The 17,552-nt window shown below is 38.3% G+C and overlaps 1 protein-coding gene across 2 annotated transcripts in view; it reads left to right on the top strand.

The window, feature by feature from the left end:
- The window catches only part of LOC149770139 (sodium- and chloride-dependent glycine transporter 2-like), an 83,173-nt gene that overhangs the window by 29,267 nt on the left and 36,354 nt on the right, over positions 1–17,552 (top strand). For both annotated transcript variants that reach the window (XM_089949328.1, XM_089949330.1), the window contains exons 5-7: positions 1,177–1,348; positions 5,419–5,551; positions 7,618–7,752. In XM_089949328.1, coding sequence (XP_089805454.1) covers positions 1,177–1,348; positions 5,419–5,551; positions 7,618–7,752 — 440 coding nt within the window. The remainder of the gene's footprint in view (positions 1–1,176; positions 1,349–5,418; positions 5,552–7,617; positions 7,753–17,552) is intronic.

Raw genomic sequence — 17,552 nt, 5'->3', positions numbered from 1 at the left:
ATTGGCTTTTGGAGAGAAAACAATCTGTATCAATGTTTGCATCCATTTATTTACAAAAAAAAGATTCACAAAGGAATAAACAAAATTTTGAAATCTGTGTATTGTAATATACAGTTTATTTATGTAACATTTGCGTTATGTAAATTACATAAATGGATCACAGGAATTGAATTGAAACAATCAACTGGTGCAAGAAAGACAAACTCTTCATACGAAATGCAAGCAAAATTTAAAGCTTAATCAAATTCGCTAACCCTTAAATCTGCTTTCCCTCTTTATCACAATGATGCCACTGACGGTGTTGATTTGTGTGCCTTTGCTCTTTCCAAACGCATTGGCCCTTTCCAAATGCCTTGGCCCTTTTAGGTGCCTTTCAAGATCTGTTTAAGTGTCACATGCAATCTTTTCATAGACATCTCAAAAACTACATCTGGCATAATATTCACCAGCTTTGACTTCACAATAAAGCTCTGAATTTTAGTGTAATCTTTGCTGAATTGCCACAATCACATTACTACCAATCTCATCCACCCCTCCTTGCAAATGCAAGCATTCTGTTATAGATTTCATTTAAGCTTAAACTGGTAACATCTGAAATACAGTTGGAGTGCTAGTAGGGAACTAGGGTATTTAAAATGTGAACAAGTTACTTCCACCGCTCCAGTGGCCTAGTGATTAGAACATCGGCCTTGGATGCAGGACGTTGTGGGTTCAATCCCCAGCTGAGTCATACCAAAGACTTACAAAAATGGTGCTCAGCATTAAGAGGTTAGTGTTAGGACTGGTCAGCCTGGTGTCAGGATAATCTGACTGGGTGGGACATCAAGCTACATGTCTGCAGCATGATGCCCTAGTGCTAGACATCACTATAAACTGCCACACTGCAGACATCATAGCGATATGACTAAAAAAATTTTTTTAAAGCAATGATAAAAATCCAAATCACACACGAGTTAGTTCCCTTTTGTTTTATATATATATATATATATATATATATATATATATATATATATATATATATATATATATATATATATATTTGTATATATAGTAAGATATCAGATTCATGGGGGTCTGTGGTCAGAGGTAGAAGAGAATAATTTCCTAATATAAATTTGGTCTGGTGAGCAATTTTGGAAAAAATAATTAAACAATTTTCCTTTCTCATTTTTTCAGCATGCAGTGAAAAGAAGGTTGAAGCAACAGATTGTACCAACCAGAACGGAACTTGGTGTAACCACCATTGTTACATTGAAAATGATGTTAATGCCACTGTCTGGGCCTCTGTTGTAAACTGTACAGATATCCAGTCTGAAAAACTTCGCTCTCCCAGTGATGAATATTTCTAGTAAATTTATGGTGCTTTTATATTTGTTAAGCTGGGCTTGATTCAGACATGATTTTTCTCCGTTTTAAAGCTGAATTCCGCTTTTCTCCTTACTCGAATCCGATTTTTCTTGATATAGTCAGTTTTTTTTATTATTATGTCTGATCCGTTTTTTTTCCAGTTTTTAAATGGTCTGTTTGGTCCCATTCTGCAACGACCCTTGTAACATATTCGCTGCATATATTAGTTAGCCCACGACTCATAAAGAGTATTCTGATTGATCAAAAGTTTAAATTCATCCAATGAATCTTCGTGTAAATGAAACTGATGGCAATGGAAAGAAGAAGCGTGCTGACAAAAAATGGCATCCCGAGTTGTTGAGAGAGACCATGACACGAGAAGTTTAGATAAAGGTTTAAAAAATATATGGAAATGGGAATGGCTGGAGCGAAAAGTCGACGGAAAATTATTTGGTCAGTTTATAAGAAAACTGAATGCTAGAGGACTGGCATTTTGTGACATCTGCAATAAAGATATAAATTACGGAAGTCATGGTTGGAAGTCTGGAATAGATGTAGCCCTCTGACAGAATATGTACACTGCATGTTGCCAACACAAGCTGGAGCTTTAAAGGAAAAGGTTCTCATTGAGAATGAAAAGAAACAATTGTACATTGAGCCAACAAAATCTTTGTTGACAAAAAAGGAAGGCTAAAGATATCTTTGGTAAAGCCGCAAAAAGAGCTCAACTGGCATATCAACAGGTTTTGTCCATTGGACAAAAAGACAAGTGAATATATGGGATTATTTGTATATAGGTGATGTACTTGGGTGTGTATTTTACAGATTTGTTATGAAAAGAGAGAAGTGTAATATGTTGACAGCAAAAAATGCCTAATTATTGCCTTAATTACGATGTGAACACTGACATGCACATGAAATAACTTAAGCACCAATAGTATTGGAGAACAAATTCATGTGACATTAAATATTGTGAAATTACTCAAGTTGAAAATTTTTGGTAAGTTTGTTAGTTTTTCAGATGATTATTTTGTTATATATTATGATCATAAGTTGCACCAGGAGCAGCTTTTCATGAGTATAAAATGCATTTTTGGCCGGGGTCCTTCAGTCCCCTGGACCTGCTAATCAGGGGCGCTGCTTCTTGAAACCCCATTGGGGAAGGACCCACGAAGCCCCCTTTCAGATTTTCAGCTTTTTTTATGGAAGACCAAAATCATGTCTGATAATTGTTTGTATTACAAGACTTGTGTCTGACAGAATTATATGCTTATCAACTGGATTGAGTACTAATGGTTGATTAGAGAAAGGAAAATGGGCAGAATCAGATCATAGTAAATACATGACCAGGTTTATCATTTATTACCAACAGATCCAATGACTGATGAGCCTATTTGATATCTCATTATTTTTGCTGCAGAATTCCCAAGTCCTGTATGCACATTCTTTATGTATGTGTTTGCTGTTCCATATTTACTTTTCAAAATTTCACTATATTTTGAATTATAGTTGCCCAGTGGGCTTCTGTATGATACCATTAAATTCTAGTTACCCTGGGGGTTCCTCTCTGTTACCTAAGTTTCTTTTTTGGGCTACTGAATTTCACCTTTTCATCCATGTTTTTTTAACCTTGGTAACACAGGAGGCTAGAATCCAATATGATTAAAATCAGATACCCACATACCTATGTTGAGATCTGACAGACACTGATAACAGTTAATGTATTGGTGATTTTTGTAACTTACAGTCCACTTATGTTTAGTAGCCTATCGGAACAAGCATGGAATTTCATATTCTGGACAGTTATCATTAGAAACAAATGTTCCAAATGATGAGTACTTTCAGAAATTTGAAAGCTGTGATTTGATTGTGAACCACAGTTTCAACAGAGCATGACTTCTGGTCATGCCCTTAAGGTCTCCACATACAGCTGTGCAGATCAGACTTAAAAAAGATTGGCTACAATCTATTTCAGAAATTTTCTGAACCAAGGGAAAATTGTGAATATTGTGCAACTGTGTCACATTTTCTTGATGTTCCTGCTTCTAAGTATTACATTTTCTGGAATTATTATTGATAAATTAGCATGAAAACTGTGATCGCAGAGCTTTTTCTGCTACAGTTTAACAGCAGTTTCCATGGAAAGTTTGACAAGTTAGGCTGGGGTTAAACTATCATTTTTATGGGCCTGATCTTTTTCCATGAATAAGTAGCATGCTGGAGTTCTTTCCAAGCTCTTGCATGATAAGATGTATTACACAAGTGCAATTATGTAGTAAATTTAAGCATCTTTTTGATCATGAGAGAGACTACATGTCAAACTTGTGATTTTTAATTTTTGATGAACTGTGGAAAAGGAAAATAAAGGATTTTAATAATTCTGATTATAAGATGAAATTGTCGTTAATAGAAATGAAGAAAGACAACTGGAATTTTGACCATGCATCAGTCAAGTTGGGGAGTTGTGGTAGCACAACTGGGAGAGTGTTTCTTGCATAATCAAAGGATCACAGGTTCGATACTTACACAGGCCAGCCCATGCTAGCTGCCTCTGTTTCCTTGGGAAATACAATTAGGTTCTATTCCTTGGCATGATGGAGACATAAAAATTACTGAAAATGCAGCAGAAAAGTAACCAACACTAACATCATTCTATTGATGTAACTATGATAATGCATAGAAGTGGCGGAGGGAGTGTAAACATAAGATGTGATCAGCAGTGCTGGAAAGTACCACATACTTTGTGCGGTGGTTCTAAGCTGGTGCTATACAGGCATTATGTGTTAAGATTTATAACGATGGGCAGATGACTTAAATTAAGGATGTAGCTTTTAAAAAATCTACTTAATATGTAACTCTATTTTGGTAAACATGTCTGCAGTTACACATCTTGGAATTTTGGTTGAACATGTCTGCAGTCACACATTTGGAATTCTGGGTAAACATGTCTGTGGTCACAAATTTGGAATTCTTGGTAAACATGTCTGCAGTCACAAATTTGGAATTTTGGGTAAACACATCTGCAGTCACACATTTGGAATTCTGGGTAAACATGTCTGCAGTCACATATCCTGGAATTTGGGGTAAACATGTCTGCACTCAATCATTTAAAATTCTTGGTAAGGTGGCACTCTACAGTTTTGTATTTTGCACAGAGTTAACATTTTTAAGAAAAAGAATTTCTGCAGGTGTTCTCACTGGTTATACTGGCTATTTAAAAAAGACCTTCTCACTGGTTATACTGGCTATTTAGAAAAGACCTTTTATATCTTGGGTATTGTTCAAAGAACCTTTAATTCCCTTTATTTTGGTGTATGATTGATGGGTGTAATATGGGTTATAGAGTATATAGCTTGGCCTTACTCGAGATGTGCACTTTCAGAAAAGTGCTAGCTCCACTTGGTCATTTTCACTTACTGAATTTCAAAAGTAAATTGTAAATAAAATAGCCGATAAATGTTTTTACATTTGATATACTTGGTAATTCATCCATTGCACTTTCAGAAACTGGTATTGTCTAGTTGGGCAAAATTCATTTTCCCTATTTTAATTGGTGCTAAAGATAGTGTACTTTAGACTAATGCAGGCTGATTTTTTTCTAGCACAAGGGAGCAGTCATTTTAGTTAGCAGTGTGCTTTGGTCATGTACAGTTTCCATAAGTACAATATCCAAAGAAATGTCAGCCACGTTACATCAAAGTAGCATAGAGGTATGCCAACATTCTCTCTACTGTGCATGTTTTATATGCAGACAACTTAACCTTACATGTGTCACTCTCTCAAAAGTACATAATAACTGGTGAGCACCCTCTAAACATGACTGCAGGCATAAATTTGGAATTCTGGGTGAACATGTCTACAGTCACACATCCTAGAATACACTTGCTTCATGAGCTCATTAATCTTCTTTAAAAATAAACTTTCATGATGTACATTTTTCGTTGTAAATAATTTAAAGCTGTCGTTTAACCATAGTTAAAACTTAATTGTTTCAGTTGAAAAAATTTGGTTATTTATTGTTAGATTCAGTGATGATGATCCCTTATAAAGGAATGTTGCCTTTCATTGCAGTAAATCAGTGCTTGACATCAGTGATAATATACAGGAAGTGGGAGGTCTGCGCTGGCAACTAGTGCTCTGTCTACTTTTAGCTTGGGTTCTTGTGGCTGTTTGTCTGGCCAGGGGAATCAAATCCTCAGGCAAGGTAAGTTCAAGTGTGACTTCGTGTATACCAGAGGTGCACATTACTACTGAGGTTATTGAAGTTTATTGGTCAGTCACAGATTAATATAATGATGCATATCACTAGCCTGATGATTTGTGCCATCTGCACATGACTGCTGGAAGGAAAGCAACTTGTATTATACTAATATCAGTTTTGTTGTTGTGCTCTGTGTTGTGGCCATACATGTATATGTAATTGTTAATTCTTTTTACTAAGTATTTTTATTTTGTAATTTTTGTTTTCAGCTCTTATGGTCATAGGCTAGAAGAGCTAATGGGATTGTCTGTCGTCTATCATCAATCATTTGTTAGCATAAGTTTATTATCACTAATTTTCATAAACTACTTGGAGGATTACCTTGAAACATTTTACATGCATTCATCCCATGGTCTAGTTGCTCCTGAATGAAAATGTGCTGCTAGACATACAATATGGCCTTTACAAAGACGATCTTGAAAATCTTGTTATCACTTCTCCTCCTTAATGGATATGGATGGCCAATTCAAAATTGAGTTTTCACTGAAAGACTTCGTATGATATCTAGTTGATCCTAAATGAAATAATTGATGATCTGACCTCTATTATGATCACTATGGCAGCCATCTTGAAAGTCTGAAATTTATGAAAATGTGCCGCTAGACATACAACATGGCCTCCACAATGACGATCTTGAAAATCTTATCGCTACTGCTCCCAAATGGATGGCCATTTCAACATCAGGTTTTCACTGAAAGACTTCATATGATATCCAGTTGGTCTTTAATGAAATGGTGTGAGCTGATTTCCAGTATAGTCATCTTGAAAATCTTCTTAGTGCTTTTTCTCATGAATGGAAATTCATGTCTTGAAAATATTCTTATTTCCACTATCTCCAAATAAATGGCTATATCAACATTGGGTTTTCACTTTTTATGACACCTAGTTGGTCCTAAATGAAAATGGACCCCAGCCATACAGCCAATATTGCCATCACAGCAGCTGTCTTACAAATCCTGTTTTCAGTACTTCCAGGAATGGATGAAATGGTTTTCACTTAAATCAAAATGGTGACAAGTTAACATATCAAAATCTTGTTATTGCTGAAACATATCAGGTTTCAACACTCAACAGTTTAAAGGAAACTTGGTCTTGTCTTGAATTTTGAAAAATATTTATTCCTAGTATAACATCAGTCTCATCAAGTATCTTGTTTTCATTTCTTGCATAGATTTCAGTGTGTACTTGTCTACAATTTTAAATTAGACATTTATTTAACAGGAATCATTATAGTAGGGTTTTTTGTCATACCGATTTATTATGTGTGCATTGAAGATGTTAATGACAATAATCATAGATGGCCAGAACGTTTCCAGTTTGAAAAATATGTTAGGTTGGTATAGAGACAATTCTAGTGAACATGACCTCCCTGAGTTCTATATGCCATTTTACTGCAACTCAGCGGTGTATAAAATCCTAGGCAAGTTGTCTGCACCCATTTCGCCCACATATCAGCCATTATAACTACTAGTAATAAATTCTTTCCATGTCAACTTTTAAGATGGGCTTGACACAGATATTTTGATGGAGCTTTGGTATAGTCCATCCTCAATAGAGTTGCTTTCAGTTAATATTGACATTGGTATCTGATTTTGCAGGTAAAGATGTGTATATGCTACACAACTGGCAGAGAATGGTTCCTTCTTTGCTAATTTGAGATCCACCTTTTTTCTACAAAACAGTTAGAATGAAAGTCATGATGAAAATAAATGTACACAAATCATAATTTTTACATATGCAGTCATCATCATTGGAAAACATTTCTTTAAAAAGCTTACTGACCTAGTAGATTTCTAGGCCAACTGCTTTTGCATTTGGATGTTAGGCAGATGTTGGCCAGGTGAGCAATCTCACACCCACTTGGGTCTGTTGTTATATTAGCAAATGTTTTCCAAGATAAAAATCTGTAAGAAAATTATTTGATATTCCTGTCCAATTATTTGAATTTTAAGACCAATTCAACATTTTTGTGATGAGTCCTATTTTAATTAATTTTCTTTGATTTTCAGGCAGTGTATTTCACAGCATTCTTTCCATATATAGTCTTGTTGATTCTGTTGATAAGAAGTCTGACCCTGGAAGGATCTTCAGAGGGAATCAAGTACTACTTTAAGCCACAGTGGGAGAGACTTCTAACTGCAAAGGTGATTATCATACAGAGCACAGAAAGAATTTGATTTTCCACTCATGCCGGTGTAATGGTAGTTAACTTACACCAAGATTCTCTCCGTAATATCCAGGTTTTACAATTGGGGTGGGGTGTATGAGTAAGATGTTAGGTTGTTCTTGAAATACAAAGATAATGTATAAACTAACCACTTGGACACCAGTTTGTGCTTTTGATGTTCATTGGGTTTGAAATTTGTTGGTGCACACATACACAGTGGATTCTTTTCTAAGCCCATACATCCAAAATTATGCAAAGGTTGGACATTATTGATTGTGCACTTAAATTTTGAAAACTGGTTTTGAAAATGTACACTTTAGCATGCAAAAATATTGTAACCCTGGTTTTAATTGAATTATAAGCTGGTGGCTGTAATGGCACAGTTGCCAGACCCAGAGGTGTGCAGACACAGATCCTTCCATCACAACAGTCATGGTTGGCTGCCATGGTGTGTCCATGAGTATTTTAATTCCTTTGGCATCATATAACCTTGATGTGTTGTACCATAAAATATTAAAAACAAAACAGATTTCAGCACAGTAAAGCTTGTCTTATGATACTACCTCTCCCCAGACTGTCAACAAGACATTAAATCTAATAAAGGTGACCTCTTAAAAATGTGATTGCACTTTCTATGTGACATAAATTAGTGAATTAGTAGTTAAGCCTCCTATAACAGTTTTCTTCAAGTAAGTTTTTACTGCATACAATTGAATGAGAATACTAAAATCTTGCCTACACCAGCATTCTATAACATTGCAATACACAGAAGCATGCTCAATGTTTTTTGTATGTACTAAACTTGAGAGGACATGGTCTTTTTAATATACATTTTCAGGTGTAATGTAGGTCTAAATGACTACAACTCTCGCTGGTCGTGCAGTATATTAACAAACAGGAAACGTGTGAGATAAACCTAAAATAGAACAGAACGAATACTTAATGTACAATACCACAAACAGGACAAATACAATACACAACCCATGTGCCGGTATTTCATTATGTCAACTCACTAACATAAATTTTATCTTACCCGACTCGAAATGTACAAATGTTAGAGGGAGTAAAAGAGTTGCCCATCCCAAGATGAGAGGAGAAGTGCCAGGGGCAGGGAATTGATGTTAGTGTCTGTTCATGCACTGTGATTGGTTGCTCAATCACTCGCTTATTCATGACAAAGATTCACATAGGTCACATTAGTATTGCATAATTCTTCACTTCTTGTATGTTTTTCACTGATTCTTTATAAGAATTCCTTGCAGATATGAATTAACATAATATCATACCTGGGAGTGTTTTGCTGTGTTTGATAGCTTTAATTACTGCCATGGTAAAATTATATGCTGTCATTAACAAATGGATGATGTCATTCCAAAACAAAAATGCTGCCTGTCAGTCCTGTCCTGGCAGTAGCTTGACTTGGCAGTCACTTTGGTGCAGATCTTTGCATCAGTTATGTGTGTTCAGATCCTAGATTAAGATGAGTGTTGAAGCAATCACTTTTGGCTTAAGTGTTTGTGTGTCCATTATGTCTATTACACTAAGATTAAGGTCATTTGAGTCGAATACAATAGTATGTTTAATTTCATATCAAGTGCACTTTTATGGGATACCATTGCTTGTCTTCATATTTTATCCCTTTGTACTATGAAAATGGTATGGGAGAATAAATACCTAATTGATTTTTCTTTTACTCCTGTATATATGTATATTATAGTTTCTTCCTTAAGTATGTTATCTAATCATACCTTAGAATAACTACCACTACTTCACAAAATCCAACCCTTCCAGATAATACTTTTAGCTAAAGGGAGCTAAAAACTGTTAGCCAACCTAGGTGGTGATCTCTTCCTTGGTATATAGATTGGTGGCAAAACCCATGAACCTCTCAGTTACTGCTTCTGCTCGTGCGAAGCAGCATCCTCTCTCACCACAAGAGACCTCGCAAAACCAGTTTCGCTTTGGAAGCACATCGTTATAAGTTGGAGGAGTCCTTTCACCTCTAGGTAAAGTACACTTCATGTCTATTTCCAGCTTTTCTCTATTCCTTACACCGACAAGGTTCTACCTTTCAATTTGCTAACACTTTGTCATCTTTTCATAGTTAAGAGCACTTAGTCACTTGTGCTGGTAGCCTATGTGACTTCACAGGATAGATTCGGGCTACAATAATGTTATATGTGTGCAAGTGTTTATGTCATTAAGAAACTCCTTATATTGTATAATTTTATCACTGCTGATACATACAGGTGACACACATACATATGCACTATTTACCAAGGCGTCCTTGGCATCCGGGTGTCAAGCTTCATTGATTTTATTTGTACAGGCCATCATTGAGTCTTCCTATAGGTAGTATTGTACTTATATTATACCTGGACACTGCATTCCTTTATCATGGTCTTCTTAGTGTCCTGGATGTCATGCTTCAATGATTTTACCTGCACATGCCATCCTTGACCTTTCCTACAGGTAGTATTTGACGTGAAGTTGCCTGCTATCACTATTTTCCAGGTAACCATTATTTAGTATAGCTCTGTACCTTATAATTTATCCTTCCTACAGGTGATATTGTCATTATATTTGCCTGTATGCTTCATTGCTTATTAGACTGTTATCAATTTTGGGCCAGCTTGTTATATATAGCTCTGCACCAGCGATGTATTCAAAAGATGGGTGGGGGGCTACACAGTTTTTTAAAATCTGTTCTATTTGTGATACAGATTGGAACCATGGGCAAAGCACAGAAACACAGAAGGACGAAGACATCGTAAGTTTGTAGGCTGACCATTCCATAGTAAGAGATTTTCTGGAGGACAAGGGAGATAAATAGACTCCTGACACTTCAGTCACAAAGTGCTGGAATTCGACATGATTTGAGCCTGTTCCACCACCACTGGACTCAACACTATTGGTGACCCCTATTGGTCTGTTTGACTCTATTTCTGTTGTGGAACAGCGAGGGAAAGAACTATACAAACAGCCAAAGTTTCCTTCTCACTCAGCAGATAAATGGACTGGACACATGGATCAAACATCCCAGAACCCCTCCCAACTGACGATTCTGATGACATCCTCCCAACATGGATGTCTCATTTCTGCTTTGACTGGCCCTGGCCACATACTAGAGATCATGAGAGGCCAAAACAGCTAATATGTCACCAAGAAACAGGCTGGCTTCCATGCATTAGATCTGACCATTGCAGATATTTATAGGGACCAGTTTAACTCATATACTGCCTCGAGAGACTTGTTTACTTGTTTGTTACGATACCAAGTTTAAAATGCTACTAACATTTGCCTCACTATGTGCTCAGCATTAAGAAATTAGTGTTAGGACTGGTCAGCCTGGTGTCAGGATAATGAGACTGAGTGGGACATCATGCTACATGTCTGCAGCATGATCTCCTAACGCTAGACAACACTGTAATCTGACATACTGCAGACATCGTAGCAAAATGGCTGAAGAATTGTTAAAGCTATGTTAAAAATCCAAATCTCACACACACACAAGATGCCAAGCTTAGTTCCTCACATTTCAGCCGATGTCACTTTACAAATCTCAAGACACCCTGACACAAGAAGAGTCTCCTTAATCAGCAACCACTTGGAAGTGATGGTTTCAAATTCAGGGTGCTCTGTGAGTTTAGTGAGTAGCAGGTGTTGTCATTCTTCACCAGCAAAGTCCCAAGCCTTACAGGAGATTTTAGCTTTACCTCATGCCACCGAAGACGATGATGCTTGTTCTCAGGTGATGTCATCAGTTCTAGACTATACGTTTTCATGGGAAGATTCAGCCTTCCAGGCCTTCATTGAGGAAGTTTTTAGCTTTTAACCCCTTTCTCCTGGAAATTCACCCTCCTCCTCCCACTCTCTCAACTACTTGAACCAGAGCTCAAGCATCTGTTGATCTTATAACAAAAATGGAAGAATCAAACTAAAATTGCTTCTGCAGTCTGGGTGAGTTACAAACACTCTGAACTGCCTTCATCATAAATTGCAAGGTCCAAGCATCAACTAACTCTTCTTCTCCCATCAAATTTATGTTGAAGATTCTACCTTTGCCATGCATCACTATTATATTTGGAAACCCAAGAAGTTGACTGTGATATCAATGCTTCATATGTGTGGATCAGGCAGATGGCCTTTGATGACATGGAGCATTTAGTGAGCAATTTCTTAGCTGTGGGTTCCATGTTGAACTTACCTCTGTTGCTATCTTCCAACAAGTGGAACGTAGCTTATCCTCTCCCACTCTAAATACCTCAGAGCATGCTTGGGAGTCGGTCTCAAGAATGGCCTGATTACTGAACAGAGCTGATCGACACACTTTGTCCAATGCTGTACCCGCAGCTAAAAATTTGCAATTGGCAGAATACGATTTGGTGTTCTTAACCTCCATTTTCCTGAAGTAGCACTATAAGATCAAGGTACAAGCACAGCCTTTATTCACAAAACCTCTGTTTATTGGCCAGATTGATAAAGTCCAAAAACAAACCACCAAAGACAGCAATTTCCTTTCCCTGCAACCACAGCAATGATACAGGGATATTACGGCAAATCAGCGAAAGGACACAAGGGCCACACACAGGACACAAACCTCTGTAAAACCATCCTATCAAAGCTCCACCCAGTGAAAACCTCAGTTCTCACAAGGTCCAAAAACAAACCACCAAAGACAGCAATTTCCTTTCCCTGCAACCACAGCAATGATACAGGGATATTATGGCAAATCAGCAAAAGGACACAAGGGCCACACACAGGACACAAACCTCTGTAAAACCATCCTATCAAAGCTCCACCCAGTGAAAACCACAGTTCTCACAAACTAAAGCGAGTAAAACACAGAGAAGGTCCTATCATTTGTTCCAACATTTCTCCTCCTGACAGCTGCCGCCTCAAAACATTACATCATTTCCACTCCACCCTTTTCACACATCTTGGTAGGAGGAAAGCTCCAATTCTTTGCTGCCGAATGGTCAGGATTTACCTTGTGGATCTATGGACTATGGACTCAACAAGTGGTTTCCAAAGGACTGTGCATCACTTTCTACACTCCTCATCCTCTGTACAGAGTCCCATCAGTTACAAAAGTCCCAACAGATCCATTCAAAACCACCACCTTGCAGCAAGAAATGAACAACCTTCACCAGAAAATGGCAGTAGATCTCTTTCAAAATGCTAATTCTCCAGGGTTTTATTTCAGACTTTTGTTGGTCCCAACAGCAAACAGCACTCTATGTAGAGTCTTCGACCTAAGTTCCTTCAATCAATTAATTTATGCTCCTTGGTTTTCAGTGGAAACACCATGGTATATTTTGAATTACATTTAAGAGTGATCAGTGTGGACTTTAAAGACACATATCTTCATTTCCCTTTTCACAAGGCTTCCAGGAAGTTCCTGCAATTCGCCTATATACCAATTCAGAGCACTCACATTTGGACGCAACATCAGCCCCTGGGTCTTTGCTCATCTAATGAACCAGGTAATAGCGCATGTCTGGACCATTTTGACAATGGCAACCTCAGCTTATCTGTATGACATTCTGTAGAAACATCAAGTGAGCTATATCTTAGAACATGTCTTGAATAACCCATGTCACACTGCTGGGCTTTCTTGACAACAAGGAAAAATCCAATTTAGTACCATCTCAACGATTTATTCACCTAAGTATGGAGGTCAATAAACAAGCAAACATAGTTTGTCTCCTTTATGAATGGGTACTGAATGTCTGAACCATGGTGGCTTCTTTACTTCTAGAAAACTATCCGCATTGAAATTCCTTGTTTACCAGGCTTGTTCAACGTTGCAGCGGACCTCATCATCCTTGGTTACGTTTAGACGCACCCATTGCAAATGATTCTTCTGTCCCAGTGGAGGCCAAAAGTTTGCCCACTGGACCAACCCCTCACCATTGCATACAGTTGAGGTACCATCTGTGAAATTGGGGCAATCTAACTTGGCTCACAGTGGGTATACTTCTGCAGGTACAACCACCAGAGATTACAGTCTGTACCATTGCAAGTACAAAGGGCTGGGAAGCCAGCCATGCTTGGTCTCTGCATATCAATATTCTGGAAACAAAGGCCATTGGAAAAACCTTTCACTGGGTGCATGAATCTTTAAATGAAAAGGGAGTCCTCATTCTATCTGACGATTCTACAGTAGTTACTTATTCTCAAACCACAAGGAGGAACCGAGTCCCCAAACCCTTGCATCCTGGTGTGGGACTTTATAAAGTGGTATTGTCAACAGCAAATCCATGTACGAGTTCATCATATCCAGGGATGCTTAAACATACTTGCCAATTCTTTGTCCTGGAACTGTCAACTAATACAGACAGAATGGTCTCTCCATTTTTACTCAGAAATGTACCAGGTGGGAACAACAGTTGGTGAACCTGTTTGTGACAAGGTGGAGTAGCAACCTCCCAACCTTGGTCCCTCCAGTCTTGGGGCCATGAGTATTCAAGTGGTCTAAAGTGCTCACCGTTCGGATCACTGCCATCTCACCTCTGTCTGCATGGGTTCGAGTCCAAGGGTCGGCTAGCGTGGGTATGTGGGAAAGCCTGTCACTAGCTTCTTGTGGGTCGGTGGTTCTTCCCTGGGTTTTCCAGGGTTCTTCCACCACCAGTTATACTGGCCGCCATGCATAGCCTATCTTGTGCTGAAAAATGGCGTTAAACCCTACAACAACAACAACCCTCTAGTCCCAGACCCGAGGCATGGATAGTCAGTGTTCTGTCGAAAGATTGAAACATTCTGGATGCCTACATCTACCCTCCAACACCTCAGATTCCAAAAGTGATACAGAAAGCAAGAAAATCAGAGTTGTCTTATCCTCATTACACCACTCAGATCGGAGAAGTTCTGGATCAATGACCTCATCATCATAGCTGCCAACCCTCATGATTTTGGCATGAATTTCATGACTTTTTCAGCAATTCATGGATTCATGCTGCATGCAAAATATCAGGAATTCCCCAATTCTCACTTATTTTAAATCATTAATAAAGTAACTATAGCTGATTGATACAGTTGGCTTGGTAGCAAGCATTTTAGTGTATTTTGATCTATAAAAAAGTTATTTTACAAATGCTTTTGAGAGTAACTGGGGCCTAACCAAAATTTTGCTCTGCACATGTGCCGCAAACCCTGATTTGAATTACCATTCTGCACTGCATCCACAGGCACTTTATTCTGGGGTAAACTAATGTGTACACTCACAAATTAACACGTATCTTGAAAATGTCTTCACCAACAAGGTAAAAGAAATGTATCACACAAAAATTTAAGTTTAGTTTGGAATATACCAAAAATGTGCCTTGCATTCAGCCATCAAACAGTGATATACATCATGCTTTTTGCGCGCAGTGTGCCACATTATTTAGCTTTGGGTATGGTGGCAGAGATGATGTGAGGAAGCACATTGCAAAAAGCACACAGAGGTTGGGAAAATTATGTACTCGCAGCAGATTTCAGTTCTCAACAGAAGACCTGCAAGCTACCAGTGCTGAAGCATTGTTTGTGAGTTTTCTTGTTGAACGCAATCTACCTTAATCAGCTGAAGACCATGCTAAACATTTGTTCCGACAAATATTCCTGGACTTGAAGATCGCTTCACAAATTCATGTCAGAATTCACTAATTTTCATCCCTATTTTCACTAACTGCATTAATCTCGCAATGGAAACTCCTCAGAAAATTCAGATTTTTTTTCATCTACAACCATGATCGCAGTTGTTTCATCCCTCCCCAAAGCTATGGAACCTTCACATCTTGATCATATTAGACAGGCTCTCAGAAATGAACAACTCTCACAGTCTTAGAGAGAATTCAAGCAAGAAGGCCCTCCTCTCTGAAAGCATACAAAGGCAAATTTTCAACCAGTGGTGCACAAACAAACACATCTTACCTCTTCAGGCATCTATACCACAAATAGCTAATTTCCTCCTCTGGCTCTTTGATGAGAAAGTTGGCATTCAGTACGACTAAAAGTTACCACTCTGTGATTGTTGATACCTATCATCGTTACAGAAGAGTGGATCCTGGACAAAACAAGGACTTACCTGACCTCTTCTCTAACACTGAGTGGACATTGCAAAAAAACATTAGCCCTTTGCCCAATGTAGAACCTGTCTTGGGTCCTAACCTGGCAGAACAAGACAAATTTTGAACCACTTTCAAGGGCATCTCTGGCTCTCCTTTCGTACATGATCAGCTTCCTCATGGCATTAGAAACTGCGGCTGAATTTGCTAAATACCTGCCCTACCAGCCGACCCAAATTACATGCAGTTCCCACAAGATGGGACAGTTTTACTCATGACAGCATCCTTTTCATAACCAAGAACAGGCTCCCTTCCAAGGGTAACCAGTCTTTGATGATGAAACCTTTGTCTAGTCTGGACACATCAGTTCAAGCACACCTGTAAGATATAGCTTGGGCTTTGAAGTGGTACCTTAATAGAACAGATCTGCTGTGTCGAGGGAGATCACGCCTTTTATTACCTCTCAAGAAAGAACATTAGAAGATATATAAACACAGACTGTCTCATCCTGGATTAAGTGGGTTATTCACACATATTGAGATAACGTCCGCTCAAATGAACTTTTTACACAATTTGGCTCAAGAGATTAGGGCAGTGTCCATCAGCATCGCATTCAACTGGAAGTGTTCTCTATCCAACATTCAGGCCGTCTGATGGAGATCAGAGTCCGCATTCTCTAGTATTTATCCCAAAAGGCCCATTTTGATCTAGTGGGACCTATATCTGCAGCTCAACAGGTCACCCATCCAGGTCAATCAACAACTTCTTAAGACCTGGCTTAACAACTTCCACAGGCTTTGCGTGGGGTGGGTGAAATTTTTTCCCTATTTGAAGCCACTCCCCAACATATGGAATCCCCTCCAGTTGGGTTACCTGAAGCTGTCTCATAAACCTTAAGGGGCTGGAGATGGTATCTCAGGGTAAGGGGAAGTACCTCTCTCCGGTTCTTACCTATTTTCCTAAGGTGTATTGATTGGGTATTGGGTAATGTATTTAAAGAAGAAACCAATTTTTCTGAGTAAAATGTTTCTTTTGGAATATTTACCCAATGATAAGACACATACACCTCCCAGCCTTCATGCAGTTACATCCATAGAGAGCATGTCTTGTGCACCAGTAATAATAGCTTAGAGGTTCGTTTGTTTGCTGCAAATCCTGATACCAAGGGGAGATCACTCTGCCTGATCACCACCATTATTTGGCAGACAACTTTTAGATCCCTTTAGCTAAAAGTATTAATTGGGAGGGCTGGATTTGCGAGATGGTAGTAGTTCTCCTAAGGTATTATGATTGGGTAAGTATTCTCAAAGAAACATATTTTACTAGGGAAAATCGGTATCTCCATGTGAGAAAGGCAAGTGGAGGAAGAACCCAGGGATATCCTGGTAAGGACCACCGACACATGAGAAACTACTGGCAGCTTTCTCACGTACCCAGATTAACCAAGCCTGAGACTTAAACCCATGTGGATAGAGATGAGATGGCAGTGATTGGCAGAGGGGAGTGCTTTAGATCACTCGGCCATCTGGAGCCATCTGATGTAAGAAGTACATTCATTGCTGCTGTAGATATCATTATACTGGTGATATCATGAATGTTGGCAAAGTTTCTATCAATTTTTGTAATGAAAGACAAATTTTAGTAGCAGTATTATTTTTTGTGGCATTAAACTAGTATGTATGATGGATTATATTAATCTGAAACATGTCTCAATGGTGTAGGAATGAAA

Source organism: Sinohyriopsis cumingii, unplaced genomic scaffold (assembly GCF_028554795.1).
Source record: "Sinohyriopsis cumingii isolate HCF-2022 unplaced genomic scaffold, ASM2855479v2 utg002626l, whole genome shotgun sequence".
NCBI classification, from domain to species: Eukaryota; Metazoa; Mollusca; class Bivalvia; order Unionida; family Unionidae; genus Sinohyriopsis; species Sinohyriopsis cumingii.
Note: the sequence above shows the minus strand (reverse complement) of the source record. Positions and strands in the feature narration are given on the sequence as shown.